The following is a 23608-nucleotide window of genomic DNA, read 5'->3' as shown; positions in this document are numbered from 1 at the left end:
TAGTTATCAGGAAGCAAGAAAATTAATTGCACCCAGTATACCTAACCGTACCTATGCCAGTATCGCAAAAAAATATTAGACAATAGCCACACAAACTGATGTTACTGTTCCACCTAACATATCAATCTCCGACTGGGCTAGAGCTGTTCTCTCTCAGCAAGAGTCCAATACCCTGAAGCACTCAGACCAAACAAGTGATTGCTACTACTTCAAATAATCCTAGTTCATCTTCAAAAAAAGATTATTCAGGACACATTGATGCATCCAGAGCATTCATCCAAACAGGAAGATCCGATTCTGGAAATATTTGTAGAAGAAGAAGATATGGACACAGGTCACCCTACATTTCTAAAAAGAGACAAACCAAAATGCTAGCCTTCTTTAACCGAATCTTCCTGGGAAATGTTTATCCCACTTCTTGGCACCATGCTACAGTTCTGGCCCTTTTTGAAACCTGAAAAGACCCCTCCAATCCTAATTGTTACAGACCAATATCTCTGTCCAGTTGCCTCGGTAAAATTCTTGAAAAAATGATCCACAGTCGACTCACTTGGATCATTGAAAGTGAACATCTACTAAGTAATAGTCAGCATTGCTTTTGCCAAAACAGGTCCTCCTTTGATCTGATGATCAAGCCTGAATCTGAAATTCGCAATGCCTCTGTTAAAAATGAACACCTAGTTATGGTCTCCGTAGATATAGAGAAGGCATTCGATACTAGCTGGCATTATGGAATTCTCCATGATCTCCATAATCATGGTCTCCGTGGCAACCTGCTTATATTTATTAGGAACTTCCTCAAGAGCAGATCTTTCCAGGTCCGATATCAAAATTCCCTTTCTACTACATTCTTGCAAGAAGGAGGAGTATCACAAGGGTCAGTTTTGAGTGCAACCCTGTTTGCTCTCAGAACTGTAGAGGCGTACCTTTATGCTGACGATCTCTCTTTCTTGCCATTCACAGAATATGAGATCTATAGAAAGGCAACTGCAGATGTCTCTCAATAAAGTACAAAAGTGGGCTGAGCTCAATAGATATCGTCTTTCCCAACAGAAAACAGTTGCGATCCACTTTTGCAATCAACACAAACTGCATACAGATCCTGAACTTCAGATATCAAATTCCACCATTCCGATTGCCAGCAATATCATATTCTTGGGACTAATCCTGGACAGTAAGCTGAACTTCTTTGAGCATGTTAAATTATTACGTACTACCTGTCTCAAAAAGATCAACATGCTAAGAGCTCTATCTGCCCATTCTTGGGGAGCAGACCGTTCAGCTTTGCTGCTCTTATATAGAGCATTGATTAGATCCCATTTAGATTATGGTGCTCCAGTTTATGATTCTGCCCGAAGGAGTGTACTATGCTGGCTGGATCCTATTGAACATAATGCACTGCAGATTGCAATTGGTGCGTATAGGACATCTCCAACTCATAGTCTATACATTGAAGCTCATGAGCCCTCCTCTGCATCTCTGCAGAAAAATGCTGTTACTTATATATGCAGTTACTTATATATGCAGACTTGCTCTTTGCATTCTATTCAGCCATACCTTTTTAATCAACCACTAGTTAATCTCTATAGAAATAAACCAAGTAAAATCCGACCAGCTGGCCTACGGCTCCTTGAAATATCACAGAACTGGAATGTTCCTCTCCACAATAGGCAACAGATAAAGAATTACTCTCATCCACCGTGGACCTCCTTTCCTCAACTGACCTGTGATCCTTATTTTCTACAATGGGGAAAGAATCGCCTACCGACACTGAATGTGCAACAAATCCATGCTAGCCATATTCAAAGCTGTGCTGACTTCTTGCCGGTATATACGGATGGTTCCAATCTCTTTCAAATGTTTGAGCAGCAGCAGTGTTTCCCTCTGCTATCATATCAGCTTTTCTTCCACCTGAGTATAGCAACTTTTCAACAGAACTGTATGCAATACAATTAGCTCTAGAAAATTTGACTCTACACCCATCTTCAAAATATATAGTTTACACTGATTCTCTCAGCTCAATTAGAGCAATGCAGAATTCCTCTCAAAAGAATCACCATATTTTAATGAAAATCAGGAGTTTGCTATTGGAAATTGATCACTGTCAACAACTAGTGAAGTTTTGCTGGATTCCGGCACATTCAGGCATAAAAGGAAATGAACTGGCTGATATATCTGCTAAAAATCCTTCAACCTTAGACTTAACCTCTGTCTTCATTCCAGCTTCTGATTATAATATCATAATTCAAACAGCATACCATGCACAGTGCACAGAGCTATGGCATAAAGAAACAAATAACAAACTTTTCCAATTGAAACAGGACCCAAAATTATGGCACTCGTGCACTCAGACAGTTCGGCGAGAAGAAGTGGTACTCGCACGGATTAGAATAGGACATACCCATCTGACTAACCTCCATTTACTCACCGGCGATGATTCTCCTCAGTGTTCTCACTGCTCTGAACATCTAACAGTCAAACATATTTTGATTGACTGTCCACACTATCAACCACATCGTACTTCAACACTTCAAAATCTGGCTAATCTTCAAGAACCGTTGACATTACATCATGTCATAGGAGAGGAGGCAAATATTAAGGAACTTTTTTTGCTTATTGAAACAAATTGGAGTGTATAATCTTTTATGAATAGATTTCAGAACTGAAATGAATTTGAACTGTTACGTTCTTAATTATTTTCTGATATAACTACGAATAGGTACACTATAGCCATAGCAGCTAATGCGCCAATAAACAACCACACACACACACACACACACACACACACACACACACACACACACACACACACACACACACACACACGAACTATCATGTGCTCAAAATCCTAATGTAGCTAAAAGTTTCACAGTAACAACAACCCTTTTTTTTAAAACCTCACGCCAATAGTTTGTTTTTCATATGCTTTCATCATCTCAGAATCAATTCTTCCTACACTTTTCGAGTGCTTTACGTACACAGACATACATTCCTTATGTTCTTTAGACTCATCATGCCTTTTTAAAATATCACCGATATTTTTCCAATCACTACATCTAATTACTAATGCATTCGATTTGGTTGAAAACAATTTGCAAATAAAACACTATACTGATTTTGTTGTTTCTGAAAATATTAACCGTTTTATTTTTTCCTGAGCACTGTTAGCTCTAGTTAAACAGAAATGTGATTCGTTTAGTTTTCTTGTAACTATTTTTCCCCCTTCATTAAAATCTATTTTTGAATTTTTTATGTTGCCTACCTTTTGCGGTTTTTCATGAAGGCAAAATCTTTACTATATGTTTGATGGTATCTGGAGTATCATTAGTATCAGAGAGTGCTGTGGTTTTTCCATTATTGGTATTATTTTCCTGTTTGGTGCCAAAAGAGTTATTGTCAATAATGTCGTCTGGGGATGATGAAGAGGTAGAAGCTATGCCTGCACTGTTTTCTTCTGTGTTTTCTTCATAATGATGCGGGTGCCATTTTGAGACTCTTCTCGATTTTTTTATTGAAATAAACTGTTGTAATGAGTTTTGCTGTTTTTTTTTTTAATTCCGCTTCTCTAATTTTAACTTTTCCTTTTCTGCACACCACATTTGTACATTCTTTTCATGGCCTTAAAAATATATATATATATGTTTAGATTTATATTTTACAATTTAAAAATTTTTGTACGTTTAATCAGTTTTTTTATAATTAAATAATTAAATTTTTTAATAAAGTAATATAAAGGAAACTCAATATAATGCAAAAATTGCATTATAAAAGGAACTGAGGAATCAATTGATCCTACAGAATAAATACTACACTATCACAAAAAATCAACAAACATAACTGACCGACACATTAATATATCAAGTTGATATACAAGCAGGGTTGCCAGACGTGCCAATTTGAGCGAGGAATTCCCAAACTATGTGAAATAAAATTAAAGAAATTTGTCTATTAAGTTTGTTTTTTAAGAAACAAAATGGAAGCTATGAGTTTATCACTATATATCGGGTATCCGCTGTATTTGTTAATATAAAACAAAATAAAAATGAATGTTCTAAAACAAAATAAAATACCTACAATATTTAAGTTAAAATCTTCTTATCGAAAAAGTTCAGCTCTCAGTGTTCTTCTGTCACTCAATATTTAATGCCCTTACACTCATTTTTTAAGTTAATTACACATTAAAATCAAAAACTGCTGAATTATTCCTCTGCACCCTCAGTTCTGTTTCGACATTCACTCAAGACTGGCTGATAAGATCATGGCTACCTTCTCCCTGCTACTTAGGGTGTTCACACAAAGAACACAGTTGACTGCTTACCTGGAACTAGCAGCAACATGCAGCTAAAGCTTCTCACAGGCTATGAACACATAGAAACAGGTGACCAGTGCAACTTCTCGGTATGCAATTGGGTAGATTTACGGGTGCCACTGAATTGTGGAACCTTAATCTGTTTACCTCTCGGGTAAACTGAAATTGAGCAATAAATTTCCAATTAACCCCACCTGCAATTCAGCGGGTGTCCAGTAATTTCCAGATGAAAACTTATCAAGAGATAAATAATTATGGAGGAAGGAGGGGGAGTGGGAGTTTACTAATACCCACCACAGGACATTTCGATAAAATGTTCGCTGGAATGCACACTGAAATAATTGAAAGTGGAAGGGAAAAATATTTTTGCAGGTGAACGATTTTAAATTTATTAAGATTATTACTATATTTAATACCACTCATATACCACATGAAATTAATAATAGTTTATTAAACAGTCGCCTAAACCACTATACATTAATGTGACATTTCAGGCATCTTACCGATACCCATCATCAGACCATTCGACAAGATGCCTGAAATGTCACCTTTAGGCTTAATAAAGTATGTTATTAATTTCACGTGGTATCAAATATCTTAATAAATTTAAATTTGTTCGCAAAAATATTTTTCTCTTCCAATTTCAATTATTATCATAGCCTGTGAGAAGCTTTAGCTGAATTTTGCTGCTAGTTCCAGATAAGCAGTCACTGCATTCTACATGAGAGCACTCTTAAGCATAAGGCTGTCAGCAGTGCTGGTTCCATACAAGCCGTCTTTACTCTTTCAATTAACTCAACTATTTAAGGAATAACTAAATATAAAATTTTATCAAAATCGGTAAAACCATTTTTGAAGAAAACGTAATTTTCAAATCAATCTTAAAGTTCAGTGACCTTCAGGTAGCAAGTCAGTTTCTGATAAAAATCACTTAAAATATTATTAAAAAACAAACAGTGATTTTGGGGGGCCCCCTCTGATAAAGGGTCCTAGGCAGATGTCTTTTTTGCCTTTTGGATAACACGCCCCTGTTCCCTTGCATGCTTCTGTAGAAAACAGTCATCCAGTAAATCCACAAAAATCTTGCTGTTGTGCTAGTGACCAACCGCCAAGTTCCAGTCAATATCTGGAAAGTTAAAGTTCCCTATTATAAGTCACTCTGATTTACTGGCCCAGTGTATTTTGTAGTTGTTTTCTATACTCATCACAGTCATTATGCCTATAACACACTTCTGTTCTAATTTTTGTTTACCCAGTGCGTGCCACACCAAACTGATTGGACATTGCATTGGCCACTAATGTTGAATGGATGCACTGCCTCAGATTTAGTATACTTTTTTAACTGAGAGCATAATTCCCCCCCCCCCACACCTCCTGTCCTGTCTGTTGTTTTTGTACATATTGTACTTTCCATATTCAAATTTTGCATCCTGATATCTGAGTTAAACCATGTTTCTGATATCCCCACAATGTCTGCATTTGATGGCATAATCAATACTTCAAATTTATGTAATATATCCTAGCATTAGTGTATATGTAAGTTTACACACAACTGTTCTTACTCTTAGTTACTTTAACACAGCCCATGTATTTGCTTCTTTCATGATGACCCACAGAAGGGCTTGAAATCCCCGGCATCTTGCTTTCCAGGCACTGTTTGTTTCAATAGAAACAGTGCAAGAATCACTTTCACCTCTGAAAGTGATTCTTGCACTTTCAGAGGTGACTCTAGTTAATCTATTTGTCCATCTCCCACCAAGCTATTAGTTTTCTGATCCACCTAATATCATTCACAAATAATCTTGAATCCCTTCTATTTAAGTATATCTTATCAGTGTAAAAACAGTCTCTCCAGTTAACAAGTACAGACCATGCTAAGAAAATTTTATCCCATGAGCCTTGCATAGAGCCTTCAGGGAAGAATTGATTGACAAGATTGTTTCTGTGACCATAGCTTTAAAGGTGTACCATAATTTTAATGTATTCATCATTTGTGTGCTATATCCCCAGACTTCTTCTAATAGTTTATGTACTGCAAAGATCCACCTATGATGCCATGTGGTTATCTATGATGTTATCTGGCATGTGGGCGATATGCCATTTACAAATAAGTCATCTTGTTGATTTATTATTTTTTTTTTCCCCCAGCAGTGAATTTCTCTCCTACTTACTTGCTTGCCCATTCCAGTTGCACGTAGAGGCTGTCATCATAATCTTAACATCTGCTGCTTTGTAGATTATTTCCACTTCTATTATAGCTTTGCTTCCAACTGACTTATACCACACTGATTCTATACTACTATGCATAATTTCTGAATCTGTGAAATTTTGTAACGGTCAGACTGGTTTTGATAAGAAGCATTACACCAACACTCCTACCTCCCTGTCCTTCCTAAACTCATCCTTTTCTATTTGTGTGTTTCACTATGTTTCAAGTAGTTCTATTTTGTCAGCATTAGTTTTCCTAACCAGAAGTTGGAATTCTTTCATTTTATTGACAACACTCCTGAAATTATTGTATACAAAGTTTAGACAAAATATTCTTGTCGATATCCTCAATGGATGTGACCCTGTCACATTCTTTGAGGATATCAAAGTTTGTTTCCTTAACATTAGTTTTCCCTTCATTTGAAATATTGCCAATATCAGCTGTTGCTGCAAGAATTAAGGACTTCTGAAATGTGTGCAAGTATTATTTTGACTTATATCATTAGATAAACACATATCTATATTACCCCCATCCTCACTAACAGTTTTCCTGAACTGTTAAAAACATTCTCAGTGATATTAGCAAAAATCCTTGCACTATCATTTTATTCCAATATATTTCTTCTCTACAGTAAAGTTTTCTTCCACTTGAAAGTGCAGGCCATACCAATAAAAATTTCTCTTCAAAAGACTTGCAGAATTCACCAAGTCTTGAGTTAGCATTAGTAGAGGCATATGATGCGATGCAAGAAAGCAAGCTTATGCAGCATCAGCCAAAAAAAAAAAAAAAAAAAAACAACCGTTCCACTTCACCCCTCCGTTCATTCGAAATACCTGTCCAGCTGAGCCTTAAATTTATTTAGGCTATCGACTTCCACAACAAGGGATGGAAGTCTATTCCACCAACCAACTACCCGCTGGCTAAAGGCAAATTTCCACACATCTATCCTACATCTGTCTTAACTTTACTGAGTTAATCCACAAGGATTTCAGCATATTCTTCCTATTAAGCCTGGTCAGTTTTGCTGACATAATAAACATTCTGACCTAAGACAGAGAAGGAAAAACCTGAGGCAGAGAAGAAAAATGCATAGGATGTATATAAATTATCAGGTGATACAGAAGCCTGTGGTATAAATAAACTAGCCTGCAATCAAGTCATAAAGGAGGTTACGAGAAATCTTTTGACAAAAGGTGCAAAGAAAAGCAGCACAAACTTCTTTACTTATGTAACACTAGAAGGAAGGGGACAAATCACACTGATCCACTTGATATCAATTGTTTAACTGTAGATGATCCTGCTCAGGTTGCTGACAAACTGAATAGGTATTTTGCATCTTCATTCACACATGAGAATTCTTAAGGAAGTCAATGCCAGAAGTTTATCAAACTCTAACAGAGAGCTAAATGATTTTGTAATAATGGAGAGGAAAGTTGTATAGAAATTGTTGAAATTAAAAATAAAAAAGGCACTAGGAGTGGATGGGATCCACCCCAAGTGCAATCTTTCTGTCTGCATTGTTCAGAAAACTTCATATCTGACTGCAGAATTACTCCCAGACCTTTTTCCTTTTCTACCATCCACCCACACAATTGTACCACACAATTGGTGGGTGGATAGTACCACACAATTGGTATGTTTCTCTGGGGTTACTTCCACCCATATGCTGTACTTTGCATTTGTCAATGTTAAACTTCAGTTGCCACTTCTCAGCCCATTTGCCCAAATTTTCTGGATTCTGTTGCAGTAGCACTCTGCCATTACTGTCATTAATTGCCATTAACAACTCTGCCAACCTTTGTATTATCTGCAAACTTTATACAGTATGATTTTGAAGAAAATATATGAGAATGCTACCTCCTTTATTAGACTAGACAATGACAGTAGCAAATTTAAAATTGAGAAAGGAGTTTGACAAGAAAGCACAATATCTCCAAAGTTGTTTATTGAGGAAGCTTTCAGAATATTAGACTGGTTGCAGAAAGGAGTGAAAGTGAATAGAGAGTGCCAAAACATTTGCGATTTGCAGATGACATTATGATCATAAGCCCCGATCCCAAAGAATTAGAGGAAAATATTAATCAGTTATGCAGAGTTAGTAAGGATTTCAGTCTAAAGATGAATATGGCTAAAACAAAAAGTAATGATGAACAAGTATGCGGCAGAAAGGGATATAATCATTGAAGTAGCAGAAATTGAAAAGGTGGATTTATATACTTATCTTGAAAAAGTCATCAGCTGTAATAATGATAAATGGCTGGAAGTCAAGAGAAGAATAAATTTTTTGGATGGATAGCATTCAGGAAATATAGTCACATACTGAGGAGCAATATTCCAATTTGTCTGAAAAGTAAAATAATGAACCAATGTAAACTCCCCACCATGGCTTATAGAAGTGAAACTTGGCCACTCACCAAAATAATGGAAATGAAACTACACAGTGAAGAATGGAACAAATTATATTAGGAATGAGACTGTTGGATAAGGACTAGGCAGCAAACTCAAGTAAAGGACATTCTTATCAAAACTAAAGAACTGAAATGGACTTGGGCAGGACACATAGCTCGAAGATATGATGATAGATGGACTAAGAAAATGACAGAATGGTACCCAAGAAAATCTGGAAGACAATGACAGAGATGGACAGATGAAATTCACAAGTTCGTGGGTAGTAAATGGATGGCCATTGCCCAAAACAGAAGAAACTGGAAAGTTTCTGGAGAGGCCTTTATCCTGCAGTGGATTGAAAATGGCAGCTGATAATGATAAAAGCAAAATTAAATAAATAAGCTAAATTTTATAAACTAAATATCATTATGGAAAATTGATCTTCTGGTTTTAGGGTTGTTGGCAAGGGTTGACCTAGGTCGTAGTGTCATAATTGAGGGTTGGGGGGAGTAGGTTGCAGGTTGATTGCAGGTAAGAAGTTTAAACTTATTTTTAATTTGGATTAGTTAAAATTTTCTTCTTATTATTTTTTTTTTTTTTGGCTGGTGCAGCATATTCCTTGCACCATGTGTCCATTGCTAATACTAATACTAATTAGATTACTAAATGTTATCATAATTTTAGACAATCTTAGGCATTGTCTACAATTATGATAACATTTAGTAATCTAATTAGTTATTAGTATTAGTAATGGCCACATGGTGCAAGCAAGCCTATGGCTTATGCTGCTCCAGCCAAAAAAATAAATAAATTAATAATAATAAGAGAAAAGGAAATAGATAACCTATGTGTTTCCCTCCTTCCATAGGTAATTATCCAGCTGACCTTTGAGTTTCCCCAAAGTGTCAGCCTCTACCACCCATGTAGGTAACTTATTCCAGGTAATTTATAACTCACTGACAAAAATAAAATTTCCTGCAATCCAGTTTAAACATCTGCCCCCGTAACTTGAAATTATGACCCCTAGTTCTAGAATCATTTATAACCCTGAAAATTTCATCCTCATTCATTTTACTTATGCCTCTCAGAGCCTTAAACACCTCAATTAAGTCTCCTCTAAGGTGCCTAGTTTCTAAACTCTGTAACCCACATATTCGAAGTCTTTCCTCATATGGACACCTTTTTGTCGATCTCATCAGGTGAGTTACCCATCAGAAGTATAATTCACGAACCTTGACCTGTCTCTCTGATGATATGAAACCATACTTTGATCAAATAAAGCCATAGACTTTAGAATTTTACATTGTAGAAATTGTGCTGCTATGGAAAAATGAAGAGATGTGATCTGAACATAATATCCCAAAATGTAGCTTTTTTTAAAATGTCTTTTATTGTACTGTATGTTCAGTCTCTTTTAACAGTGTAAAATAAAATATTTTGTAAAAAAATTACAAAGTATTTTTGAATAAGATCTTTTCACTTAATCCTAGTGTATCCATTCTATTTAAGGTTCTTTTGACAGAAGATCCTCAGCATCCATTTGATATAGCAGTATACGGGGACTATCTATTTTGGACTGACTGGGTTGCTCATGCTGTTCTTCGAGCAAATAAATACACTGGAAGTGAAGTGGTAGTGCTTCGCAAAAACATTGCCAGGCCAATGGGTATTGCTGCTGTGGCTAATGATACAAATGACTGTAAGTATAAACTTAATGAAAAAAATATACACAATTAGATAAAAAATTAACAAACAAACTACCCGTATAAAATGCAAAAAATATATCAATGCTCTAAAATTAATAATCTTATTAAAGTAAAGTATTTTACTACTCCATACTTAACTATGGCTCTCTTTGCTAATTTTTAAAACAGATTCATGAAGAGTGTTTGAAAAGTTTTTATCCTGTACCTGTTAATCAGAATCAAAGCTATCTGGAGCCTTACGAACAGTTTCCTTTTCAAAATAACTCCACTTACATGAAATTTGCTTCTTTGCAATGTTCTATGTGGTTCTCAAATAGGTGCAACCAGCCATTTTTATATATGCCCTCTATTATTTATTAGTGCTGCAGGATTTTTTCATCTGCATAACACTACCAGATTTGTGTCCACTTTATCAGTTTCCATAATTTTTCATAATCATCAGTTTCCCTTTGGTTATGATACCCATTGTACTTTTCAGGGGGGGGGGGGACAAAGGATCGGCATAGCCTTTCCTGAAATGAGCAGTCCTTGACTCTCATTATACTGCCTTTAATTTTTTTTTTTTTTTTCCATTAAAAAAAAAATGCCCCCCAACTAAATATTGATGCTTTACTTAATAAATCCAGTCAAAAAGCTTGTTGCATTAGCTCCAGCATCTTCTAGTCACTTTTTCACAGCTTCACACAAATTTAACTGCACAAATATGCTGTTGAGGTTATGGAGAACGGACAGCCTTTTGGGAGCTGTTAAATGTACTTTTATTAAAAATTGATTTTGTTAATTTTGTCAATTGATTTTGTTTGTCACTCATATCTGAGCAACATAGTGTCGCTCAGATATGAGTGATTCAGAATTTCAATTTTGGAAGGTCATTGTATACAGAAAGGGAAGACAAGACAGGAAATGAGAAGGGTTTATGTTCTTAGTTAGGAAAAATGTAAAGCATTGTATCCAGGCTGATATGGGTTGATCGTGCATTGTTGAGACAGTTTGATGTGACATAACAAAAATGAGAGTAAGAGTGTATTATTGGTCTAATAACTGTTATGAGTATAACAAACAGCTATACAGAGAAATAGAGTAGGCCAGTAAATCAGAATCACTTATAGGGGATGGATTTTAACTTCCCAGATAATGACTGGACTATATAGGTTGGTTATTTGCACATTTGCAGAACATTTGTTGATATATTAGATGATTGTTTCTACACCAGCAGTTTAGAGAAGCAACAGCACAAAGCAGTATTCTTGATCTGATTAGTTAGCAGCAACCCTTCGTGCATTAAGAATCTGCAGATAAATGACCCACTAGCTGGCAGTGATCATTGTGTATTGATATGGAAATTCCTGAAAGATGTAACTACTTTTAAGTAGTTATTGAGAGCAAAGAAAAAAGTTATTGCTTTTGTTACAGACTAAATTGTATGCAATGGAACTAAATGATGAAGTTACCAACAGCAGATTCTAACTGGGAGGCATTCAGTCACTTAATTTATACAGGCTACTAAACTTTTTATACCATCTAGGAAATGCTATTCAAATCTTAGATCTAAATGGATGTCAGATGAACTGATGAGACTTGTGGCAAAAATGTATCAGCTGAATATAAATTGAGGCAATATAGATGCTTACAGTAGATAAAACTAATCTGCAATCAAGTTGGAAAGGAAGTTAGACAAGAATATTAGTATTAGTAAGGGCATATGGTGAAGAAAGCTTAAGGCTTATGCTGCATCAGCCAAAAAAATATATATAATAAAATAATAATAAACTTCTTTATTGCTGCTAAATATGGTACATGTACTAGAAACAATAATTCTCATCACGGCGACATGGCCAGGAATTTTACATTAAGGAATGATACATGTGATTCAATTGGTAAAAATAACAGTTACATGAGAAATTATGAGTGACACGAAAATTAAAACATGTAAAAATAAAATTATAATAAATAGGAAAATATAAAGAGAAACAGAACTGAACATCGTAACACAATTTGTAAGAATTTATCCGAGTTCAACAGATACGATCCACTCGAGGAGAATGCAACAGTATTTGTAGTCGGTAGCCATTTTCTGCAGGTTAACTCCAAGATGGAGCAGTGACTGGGCAAGTAGGAAACGATTACAGTGTGGGGTCTGACCTAAAGGTTGGCAGAGGATTGTGCCACTGACAGAAATCCTAGATGTTTGGTTGTTTGTCACTCCTGTGTACATTTTTACCGTAGTCATTAAACACCTGCTGTCAATTGACTTTGGGTGCCTAGGTACATTTAGCTGCTCAGTCATCTCAGTTGTTCTCAATTGAGGGGGTCGGCGATGCTTATTTGTGGCTCATTTCAGGGTCCAGTATTCACATGAGAACACCAGTTTTTGAAGTGAGGGCAATGCATATGCCCAAATTTCAGCAGACTATAAAATAACCAGATAAACAGTGGTTTGAAAATATCTGGTAGTGGTTGTGGCATCATTGGAATGAAGTAAGTGTTGCTTTGCTCTCCAGTGTAGGATCTTAAATCACTTCCGGAGGTATTCTGTGTGAACATTAAATTTCAGCTTCGGATCAAAATAGACACCGATGTCTTTATGGAAGGTAACCACTGGGATGAGAGTACCAAAAACTGATTGTTGAATTACTGTTGGTTGCTGTTTCAATGAGTAAATCATTATTGCAGATTTTGAAGGGTTAAGGTTTAATCCAAACATCTTCAAGTAAGTTGAAAGAGCGGTCAAGTTCTCTGTGATTGAAGATGTAATTGCCATTGGGTTTGCAGACGGTGGGATTAAGGTAAGAAACTTTATATCATTGGCATATATTAGAGCATCATCATCATGGGGATGCATGAAAGGAATTAGAATGGCTGAAAAAAGAAGGGCAGACAGGATGTCACCTTGTGGGACTCCTGTATTGATTTTCCTTGTAAAATGGGTCTTCTTCATTGTGAGGTGGACACTTCTATTCCTCAATAAGGTGGTGAAGAAAGCTAGTAGGTCTCCATTATTCCCCAAGAATAATTGCAGAAGGCTGAGAAGGGTTGTGACGTCTAGGCTGTCAAAAGCAGCTTCAATATCATTTCAATTTACTTTCGAAGGCCTGAAGAATTGATGTCTGTGCAGCCATGAGGTTTGTTATGGTGGATCTATTTCCAACTGCGAAATGGAACTGTTTCGGTTTCTGTGGCATCAGCTGTTTGTTTAATGCTGGAAGGAGTACTTTTCAAGAAGTTTGAGGAGGGTGGAAGAAGTTGAGATTGGTCTGAAATCTTTTAGGCTTGTTGGGCGCTTTAACCTTAGGCAGTGGACTCACAGAGTATTCATTCCATTGAGCAGGGAAAACTCGTGTGGAAAAAACCGTGTTGTAGATTGAGAGCAATGCATCTAGGATATAGGGGCTAAGGCACTTAATTATGAAATGAGGTATCTTATCTCGGCCGGTGGTACTAGATGGATGCAGGGAGTTAATAGCATATATCAGTTGCTGTCTTGTGATGGAAATTATGGAAAGGTCATCAGTAAGAGCAAATTGAGAGTTTTGGAGAGGAATTTCTGCAGAAGCAGAATTGGCTTTGAATCTTGAAATGTAGTCCATCCAGTTATCTAGATCAATATTTAAATTAATGAGACTGTGTCTGGATGGGTATGGCACTTTTCCTTTAGACAAGGTAGCATCGGTGTATCTCTTTACAGCTGATGCCTTGAGTCTATTGAAAATAGCTCTTCCTCTGGAATATAGGATCCGATCTTGGGTTGTGCCAGAGATTTTCCATTGCCTGTGAAGGAACTGCTTGTTCTGGAAACTGCACGCTAGATCTTTGGTCCACCAAGCTCTAGTCCTTGGAGAAATGCATACGATTTTGGCTGATGCATAGAGGGTGACTGTATTTATCCATCTTGCGATTAGATCAACTGCAAGGATTGGGTCACATCCATCAAGCACATGCCATGGAATAGACTGCGCTGCTGTCAGGCACCTTTTGGGATCAAGAAAAGTCGGAGAAAATATGATTTTCTTTTCCACAGTATTATGGCAATTGAAGCTGGGCATGGGTAGAAGAAGTAAAAGGAAGAAGTTGGTCTAAAGTGAAAATGAAAAATGGAATGGAAATAAACAAAAACAAACAAAATGGGAATAAACAAAAAAATCATGTTTGGATTTTTTTTTTTTTTTTTTGAGTTTATCTGGAGACCATGGCAATGTAAGTCAGAGTTTTGAATTTCTGTATTAAGGCGGAAAAATTCAGATCATAGTTAACTGACAAATGAATTTTCAATACTATCATCAGCATAGCAGATCCTTTAACTCCTGTAAGGTCCGTGGTTGTCCACCGCAGATCAGAGTTGCTGTTCCAACATTCATTACGTATATCCAGTAGCATATATGGGATTATTGCAGTGGGATTATTAATCGGTGTGTGTGTATATATATACTATCATTGAATTATATTAAATAAAGTTAAATTATAATGAAATGAATAAATAAATAAATAAATAAATAATTAAATAATTAAGCATTCATTAGAGGCAGCGACATGCAATTCCTCCATATGAAGCTGAAATACATCCAATATTTTAAATTAAATAAAATAAAACATAAGCCAGTAGTATGGCAAAAACTGTAGAGCGAAAATTAACATAAAAATAACCCAAATAAACAATTGAACGAAAACAAATAATAGATATAAAGAGTAGCCCATAAACCCTTGTATAAATTCGAACTTTAAATCCAATTAAAACTATACAAAATTTAGACTAATGCCAATTATTTATTAATTTAGCCCCCCCCCCCGAGAGGTACCAGTTCCGAAAGACGTGAAATATCACCAAAAGAGGGTTAAAGGAACTACCAGACGATAACAAAATCAAAATAAATTAAAATAAAATAGACTGACCATCATGCCCCATATCGACAGAGGACCACGAGGCCAATAATGGTCATGGAATTGCTGCATTTCAATCGCTATACATATTGTCGCCATGGTGAAAAGATCGAAGTACCAATTCACCCTCCCTCCTCCGATCGATCCACCAATGCAGAGGATTTGCACGGCGGTGGTCCTTATGCAGCGAAAAATAAAATATAGCTGTCTGTTCTATTGGTGGATCGATCGGAGGAGGGAGGGTGAATTGGTACTTCGATCTTTTCACCATGGCGACGATATGTATAGCGATTGAAATGCAGCAATTCCATGACCATTATTGGCCTCGTGGTCCTCTGTCGATATGGGGCATGATGGTCAGTCTATTTTATTTTAATTTATTTTGATTTTGTTATCGTCTGGTAGTTCCTTTAACCCTCTTTTGGTGATATTTCATGTCTTTCGGAACTGGTACCTCTCGGGGGGGGGGGTACCGCTAAATTAATAAATAATTGGCATTAGTCTAAATTTTGTATAGTTTTAATTGGATTTAAAGTTCGAAATTATACAAGGGTTTATGGGCTACTATTTATATCTATTCTTTCTTTTCGTTCGATTGTTTATTTGGGTTATTTTTATGTTAATTTTCGCTCTACAGTTTTTGCCATACTACTGGCTTATGTTTTATTTTATTTAATTTAAAATATTGGATATACACACACACACACACACACACACACACACACACACACACACACACACACACACACACACACACCAATGAACCAAAACATTATGGCCACCTACCTAATATGATGTTGGTCCTCCACATGCAGCCAAAACAGCTTGTACCCGGTGAGGCATTTTTGCTACAAAATTTCTAAATGTGTCGTGTTATCTGGTACCAACATGTAACCAGCAGATCCTTTAACTCCTGTAAGGTCCGTGGTTGAGATGCCGCAGATCAGAGTTGCCGTTCCAACACAAACCACTGATGCTCGATGGGATTGATGTCTGGGGAATTTGGAGACCAGGGCAAATACCTGGAAGCCTACCTCATGTTCCACAAACCAGTCTCGAACAATCCGGGCGGTGTGGCATGGCGCATTATCCTGCTGAAACACGGCACCCCCAGAGGGGAAGACTGTTTCCATAAAAGGGTGTACCTGGTCAGCAATGATGTTTAGGTAGATAGTAGACATCAGAGTACCCGGCACATGGATGACTGGACCCAGGTTATCCCATCAGAACATCACCCAAAGCATGACACTGCCACCACTGGCTTGTTTTCATCCCGTGGTGCATCCAGGTGCCATCACTTCCCCAGGTAAACAGTGCATACATACTCGGCCGTCCACATAGTGCAACAGAAAATGTGATTCAACGAGCCAAACAACCTTCCTCCAATCACTCAAGGTCCAGTTTCAATGATTGCATGCCCATTGTAGGTGCTGTCACCATTGAGCCGTGGTTAGCACACTCGGAGCAGCCTGCAGCTACACAGCCCCATTTTCAGCATGCTTTGATATACTGTGTGTTGTGATACATTACTCCCGTCACCAGCATTCCAATTATAAGCTGGTATCCTCTTGAGTCACTATAAAGAGCTTTGACTATAGTATGGAGAAAGAGCAAGGTTTCACACAGATCCTTCACCAGAGTCCAAGTGTTGAACTTTAGCAACCCAACCTTTTCCACGATAGATAATGCCAGTGACAGGGGTGTGTGTGGCTATTTTGAAGGGCCACAAACTTCTGGAAAACTTAATTTTATTTCATGTATTTATTTTTCTTTTTCTTTTTTTTTTTTTTTTTTCTTTTAGTTGTTGGCGCATCAGCTTCTGTGGCCATAATGCATCTCCCAAAGTTTTTAGACTTTCTACTCCGATCCAAGCCCGAGGCGGGATTTGAACCCGCGATCTTTGGGTTGCCTGGCTGGCACTTTACCCACCTGGCTAGCCTGGTCAGCATGTATTTATTGGCAAATACAGAAATCTTTATTGCAATTTCAGTATACAGAGATGCCAAAAATTGCCAACTTACTCTACATTATTATTATCATTATTAGTCATATGGTGGAAGGAAGCCTGAGGCTTATGCTACACCAGCCAAAAAAATTTCTGAGTTACCCTGAGAGAGAGAGAAAGAGAGAGAGAGAGAGTCAGAAGTAGAAGGGAATCACAAAGACAAAGAAGAATGATGATATCTGGCTCAGGACCCTGGGTGTTCCAAGCCCATACCCACCAGATGTGAGCCCCTGGAGTTAATAAATCAATCAGTACAAATGTTAATCATATTTAGCAGTCACAGGCTTGAACCCTTAAACTGCTCAAAGAGCATATCCAATTCCACTAGTACTCTGACCACTCGGCTACATCAAGTGTTGCATGAAAGTTGCTTTGTCAGTGTTTACAAACAGTAGCCTTGCTTTGTCAGTGTTATTTAAAAACAACTTAAAAGTTCTAAACATATTCACTAAGTGGTGGTTGATTCCTAGGTGGTAGATGACTCTCATCAACCGGTGCAATACCACCACTTTGCTAATTGGAGGCTTGAAGTGGTGGAACCCATGTTTAATCTCAAGAGCTAAGTTCCAGTCAACCCTTCCCCATCCCTTCCATTATGCAGTATGAGTGATGACTGTTGGAGTTATGATGAACATCGTGGTGAGATCCAATCTTCCTTACATTTCGAGGGTACAGCTCTAAAACAGTGTTCGCAGGCCGGCCGCTAGTTAGTACACCGAACCTAACCTATTGGTAACTTTTTAGAATTAGCATTAGTAGAGGCATGTGATGAAAGCAAGCTTATGCAGCATCGGCCAAAAAAAAAAAAAAAAAAACCCACTTCCAATTCAACCCTCCGTTCATTCAAAATACCTGTCCAGCTGAGCCTTAAATTTATTTAAGCTATCAACTTTCACGAAAAAGGATGGATGTCTGTTCCACCAACCAACTACCTGCTGGCTAAAGGCAAATTTCCGCACGTCTATCCTACATCTGTCTTTCCTCAATTTGAATTTATGCCCTCTCAGGTGATTATTCTGAGCAAGAGGAAGAATCCCATCAGCTTTGAGCATGCTCGAACCATTCAAGGCTTTATACACCTCTATCAGATCACCTCGCTGGTGCCTAGTCTCCAGACACTATAATTTTCAAAACTTAAGCCTTTCTTCGTAAGAGTACCCCTTTCCATTCACTAACCTTGTTGCCCTTCTCTGCACTCGTTCCAGCAGCTCTACATCCTTCTTGAAATGAGGCCTCCAGACCTGTATACAGTACTCAAGGTGTGGTCTGACCATTGCCTTATACAAGGGAATAATCACCTCCTTATCCCTGCTAGAAAAATTCCTGTATATCATTGACAAGACACCGTGACCTACTCTTGCAGCCCATCTGCACTGCTCAGAGAACTTCATATCTGCCTGCACAATTACCACCAGGTCCTTTTCATTCTCTACCACTGTCAGTGTAGTACCACAGAGTTGATACGTTGCTCTGGGGTTCCTGTTTCCCATATGTAGTACTTTACATTTGTCAGTGTTAAACTTCATTTGCCACCTCTCAGCCCATCTGCTCAACTTTTCCAGATCCTGTTGCAGCAGCATAGCGTCAGTAGTGTCCTTAACAACCCTGCCAACCTTTGTATCGTCTGCAAACTTGAACATTAAGCTTGATATACCATCATCAATATCATTTATAAATACAGAAAACAATAATTGGACCAAAACACTGAACCCTGAGGAACTCCACTAATAACATGAGTCCACGATGAGCAGTGTCCATTGATTACCACTCTCTGTCTTCTCTCCCTCAACCGCCCCTTTATCCATAGCAGCAATTTGCCTGCAATGCCACACTGCTCCAATTTGTGCTGCAGTTTTCGATGTGCAACAGTATCAAAAGCCTTTCTAAGATTCAAGTATATATTATCAAAGTTATTCCCTGCATCCAGTTCTTTTGTGACTGCATCATAGTATCCAATCAAATTGGTCAGGCAAGACTTCCCCTTAACAAAACCATGCTGTGTCCGAGCTATGACTGAAGTCTTGTCTAGATGATCCTGCAGTGCTTCTTTAACCAATGCCTCCATTAATTTTCCTGGAACAGAAGTTAAACTCACAGATCTATAATTACTTGTGTCAGCCTTTTATCCTCCTTTGTGAATTGGGGTCACATTTGCACATTTCCAGTCTGTGGGTACCTCCCCTGAGTCCAAGAAGCTCTCATAATTATGGCTAAGGGTTTGCTTACTTCTTTTGCTGCCTCCGTTAATATAACTGGATAGATCCCATCCACCCCAGGTGCCTTTCTTGTGTTTATCTTCAACAATTTCTCCTCCACTTTACTCTGTTATTACAAGATTCTCTAGCTTACTGCCAGAGTTGAATACACCTCTGGCATTCCCCTCGCTGAATAACTCCTCATGTGTGAATGACAATGCTAAATATTCATTTAGTTTGTTAGCTACCTGAGCAGGATCATCTACAGTTGACCCATCGATATGAAGTGGACTAATCTGATTCATCCCCTTCCTTCTAGAGTTTACATAAATAAAGAACTCTTTGCTGTTTTTCTTTGCATCCCTTGCCAAATATTTCTCGTAATCTGCCTTTCCCTGGCTAACCTCCTTTGTAATTTGGTTACAGATCAACTTGTAGCTATCATAGGCTTCTGTGTCACGTGTTAATTTATATGTATCCCATGCATTTTTCTTCCCTGTCATATGTCTTACTAGTTCATCTGACATCCATTTAGGCCTAAACCTTGAACAATATTTCTTAGTTGGTATGTAAACCCTAGTGGCTTCCAAGATACGTTCTTTCAATGCTTCCCATTTTGAATTTGCCGTTGGTAACATCTTCAGTTGTTCCCACTGTATAGAATTTAAATACTGTCTCAGACCATTGTAGTTGCCTTTACAAAAGCAATAACCCTTCCCTTTACCCCTAATGGTAGTTACCTCTTTGAGTAAATCCCACTTCAGCACACTGTGATCACTGCCACCTAGTGGTTCCTTTATCTGCAGATTCTTAATGCATGAAGAATCACTACTGATAATCAAAACTCGAGTATTACTCCCTCTAGTTGCCTCGCGAACATGCTGATGTAGAAAACAATCATCCAGTAAATCCACAAAAGCCTTGCTAGTGTGTGAGTGACCAACCCACAAATTCCATTCTATATCTGGGAAATTAAAATCCCCCATTATAAGACTCTCTGATGTACTGGTCCACTCTATTTCCCTGTACAGTTTCTTATTAAACTCATCAGAGTCATTAGGCCTATAGCACACTCCTACTCTCAATTTTGAGAGTAGTCAATTTTAGGAGGCTTCCGAATCAGCTAATGTAGTTGTAGTTGTAGTTGCCTTTACAAAAGCAATAACCCTTCCCTTTACCCCTAATGGTAGTTACCTCTTTGTAATCTTATAATCTTGCTACCTCTACTCTGGCAGATAGTGATTGGAGGGAGTCCGAGTAATGTGTATGCGGCGGGAGGGCATTGTCGGAGCCACATTACGTTAAGGATCTGAGTATATTCTTACCATGTGTATGCCATATCCAACAATTTAATTACTTCATGCAGCATATTCTCCCCCACCCCACCTTTTCTTACTATTGAATACACCATGAATTGTCAAACTAATAGAGTAAGCTTATCTGCAAAAAGATAAGGTTGGGAATGGACATCTCATTTCATTTGCCGCTCATCTCAGTTGCCCAAATTATTTGATGTACAATTCCTTTCACCTCAAAGGTGGTACTTGTGCATATGTCCATTCTGATATTCCCTCTCAGAGACTTGATAATTTGGAATCTTCTCTTTTTGATCTTCTCTGGCTTAAAATCTCTCTACCTCGTTGTGTCAAATTCATCTGCTGTCTCTACTGTTCTCCCAACTCCGCTAATCACTTGGAGCTCTTTGACTTTCTCTCTCTCTCTCTGCAACTGGCGCCTCCGTAGCCAGGTGGGAAGGAGCAGCAGTGTGTAGCACATGCTTCTTGATTAGCTCGAATCTTGATTAGATTCGAGCCCGTCACCACCAAATACGGAGGATGCGGAAAGGTCAGGGAATGACCACCGCATATTCCTGGAGCAATATGGCCTTAGTTGCTAATGCTCCTAAAAACCAAATAACAAACAAACAAACAATCTCTCTGCAACTTGGCTTTCTCCAGTCCCACTTTGCTAACTGTGAGGTAATTTTTTTTGGTGATTTTAATGTTCACAACTCCAGCTGGCTTCCGTTTTCTAGTCACACCGACCCAGCTGGTCAAGATGCTGAGGCTTTTGCAATTACTAATGACCTTGCACAGATTGTTCATTTACCTACAAGAATCCCAGACAATCCTAACCATGCAGCCAACACGCTTGATATTTTTCTCACAAACAACCCTTCTAAGTACACGGTCAAAGTGAGTGGTCCTTTAGGCACCTCAGATCACAACTTGGTGATTGTCTCTTCTCCAATGGAGCCTTTTTCTCGTGTCTATTCCCAACCTCATATTGCTTGGCATTACATGAATGCAAAATGGGATGACCTGCGAGATATCTTTATTTCTTTTCCTTGGTCGGATTACTGTTTCAAAACTTCTGATGTAAACGTTTGCTCTGATCATGTCAATGAAATTATTCTTGTAGGAAGGGAATCCTTTATTCCACACTCCACTTTAAAATCTCAACCTGTATCTAAACCTTGGTTTTCCAATAAATGTGCTAAGGCTGTTCAAGAGAAGAACGTTTCATACAGTAATTGGCTTGTTTCCAATTCTTCGGTTTCATTTTCTGCCTACACCAAAGCTCGCAACAATTGTAAAGCAGTTATTAATCAGTACAAACTAGATTTTGAACAGGCTAAGAGTAGAATGGTAGCCAAGCATTCTTGTCTCTTGCCAAAGCTATTGGCTGCAACTTTTGCCCATCTCTGCTCCAACCTCTGTCAAAACCAAATGGTTCTGTTGTCACTTCAGCCAAGGATAAAGCTGACCTGCTAGCATCCCATTTTTCTTCCAACTCACATATTAACAATCTTGGTAAAAGACCTCCCACCATTTCCAACAGGCTCCATTCAATGTCTTGTGTGGTTTTCCGTCAAAAGGATATCAGAAGGATTTTGACGAATCTTGATGCTAAAAAAGCTCCAGGTCCTGATGGTATTTCTCCACTTGTTCTCAAAACTCCACTTGTCCTGAACTTACTGTTCTTTGCCACCTTTTTTCACTTTCTTATTTCAAAGGTGTTTTTCCTTCTGCTTGGAAATTTGCTCATATCCAGCCAGTTCCTAAAAAGGGTGACAGATCCCTCCTATCCAATTATCATCCCATTGCAATTAGTATTAGTAGAGGCATATGATGCAAGAAAGCAAGCTTATGCAGCATCAATTCTACTCTTTCTAAAGTAATGGGGAAGTCAAATAACTGCCAACACTTAAACTACCTAGAAACCTTCCATCTGATCAACGATCGCCAGTATGGATTCCGTCAGTGTTGATCCACTGGTGATATTCTGGCTTATGTTACCCATTTATGGACAAATTCAATGGAAAAGTTCGCTGAAACACAAGCAGTTGATCTTGACATCCCAAAGGCTTTCGATCATGTTGGCATAAAGATCTTCTAAACAATCTTCCATCTTATGGTTTGCCAACTGTTTTTTGTAATTGGTTATCCAGTTTTCTCTCTGATGGCTCACTGAGAGTGATGGTAAATGGCTCTCTGTTTTCTAACTTCTCCACTAATGCTGTTGTTCCCCAAGGTTCAGTTCTTTCCCCCACTCTTTTCCTCTTGTATATTAATGACTTTCTTCCATTGAATGGAAATTCTATCCATAGTTTTGCCGATGATAGCACATTGCATTCCACTTTCCATTTTGAGAAACCTTGCCCTGCTCAATCAGCTTCAACTTCTTGAATATCCGCTACCAATTCCTTAAATACCGATCTCCAGGTAATTCTCCGGTGGGGCAGAGACAACTGAGTTGATTTCAATCCTCCTAAAACTCAGTCTTGTATTATATCTCACAAAAAGGATTCTTCTGCTCCTATGCTTATCATTGGGAAAATTTCGATTTCTAATCAAAATGATATATCTCTTTTGGGGATTTCCCTGACTTCTAATCTGTCTTGGCACAAGCACATTACAA

At 37.9% G+C, this 23608-nt stretch overlaps 1 protein-coding gene across 1 annotated transcript in view; it reads left to right on the top strand.

Annotated features, from left to right (window-relative positions):
• Positions 1-23608, top strand: part of LOC150075985 (prolow-density lipoprotein receptor-related protein 1-like) — a 1358636-nt gene that overhangs the window by 627755 nt on the left and 707273 nt on the right. Inside the window, 1 exon segment of the mRNA XM_090387555.1 lies at positions 10416-10605. Within this exon segment, the coding sequence (XP_090243681.1) occupies positions 10416-10605 (190 nt within the window).

Source organism: Mastigoproctus giganteus, chromosome 13, assembly GCF_048544385.1.
Source record: "Mastigoproctus giganteus isolate SK-2022 chromosome 13, ASM4854438v1, whole genome shotgun sequence".
Taxonomy (NCBI): domain Eukaryota; kingdom Metazoa; phylum Arthropoda; class Arachnida; order Uropygi; family Thelyphonidae; genus Mastigoproctus; species Mastigoproctus giganteus.
Note: the sequence above shows the minus strand (reverse complement) of the source record. Positions and strands in the feature narration are given on the sequence as shown.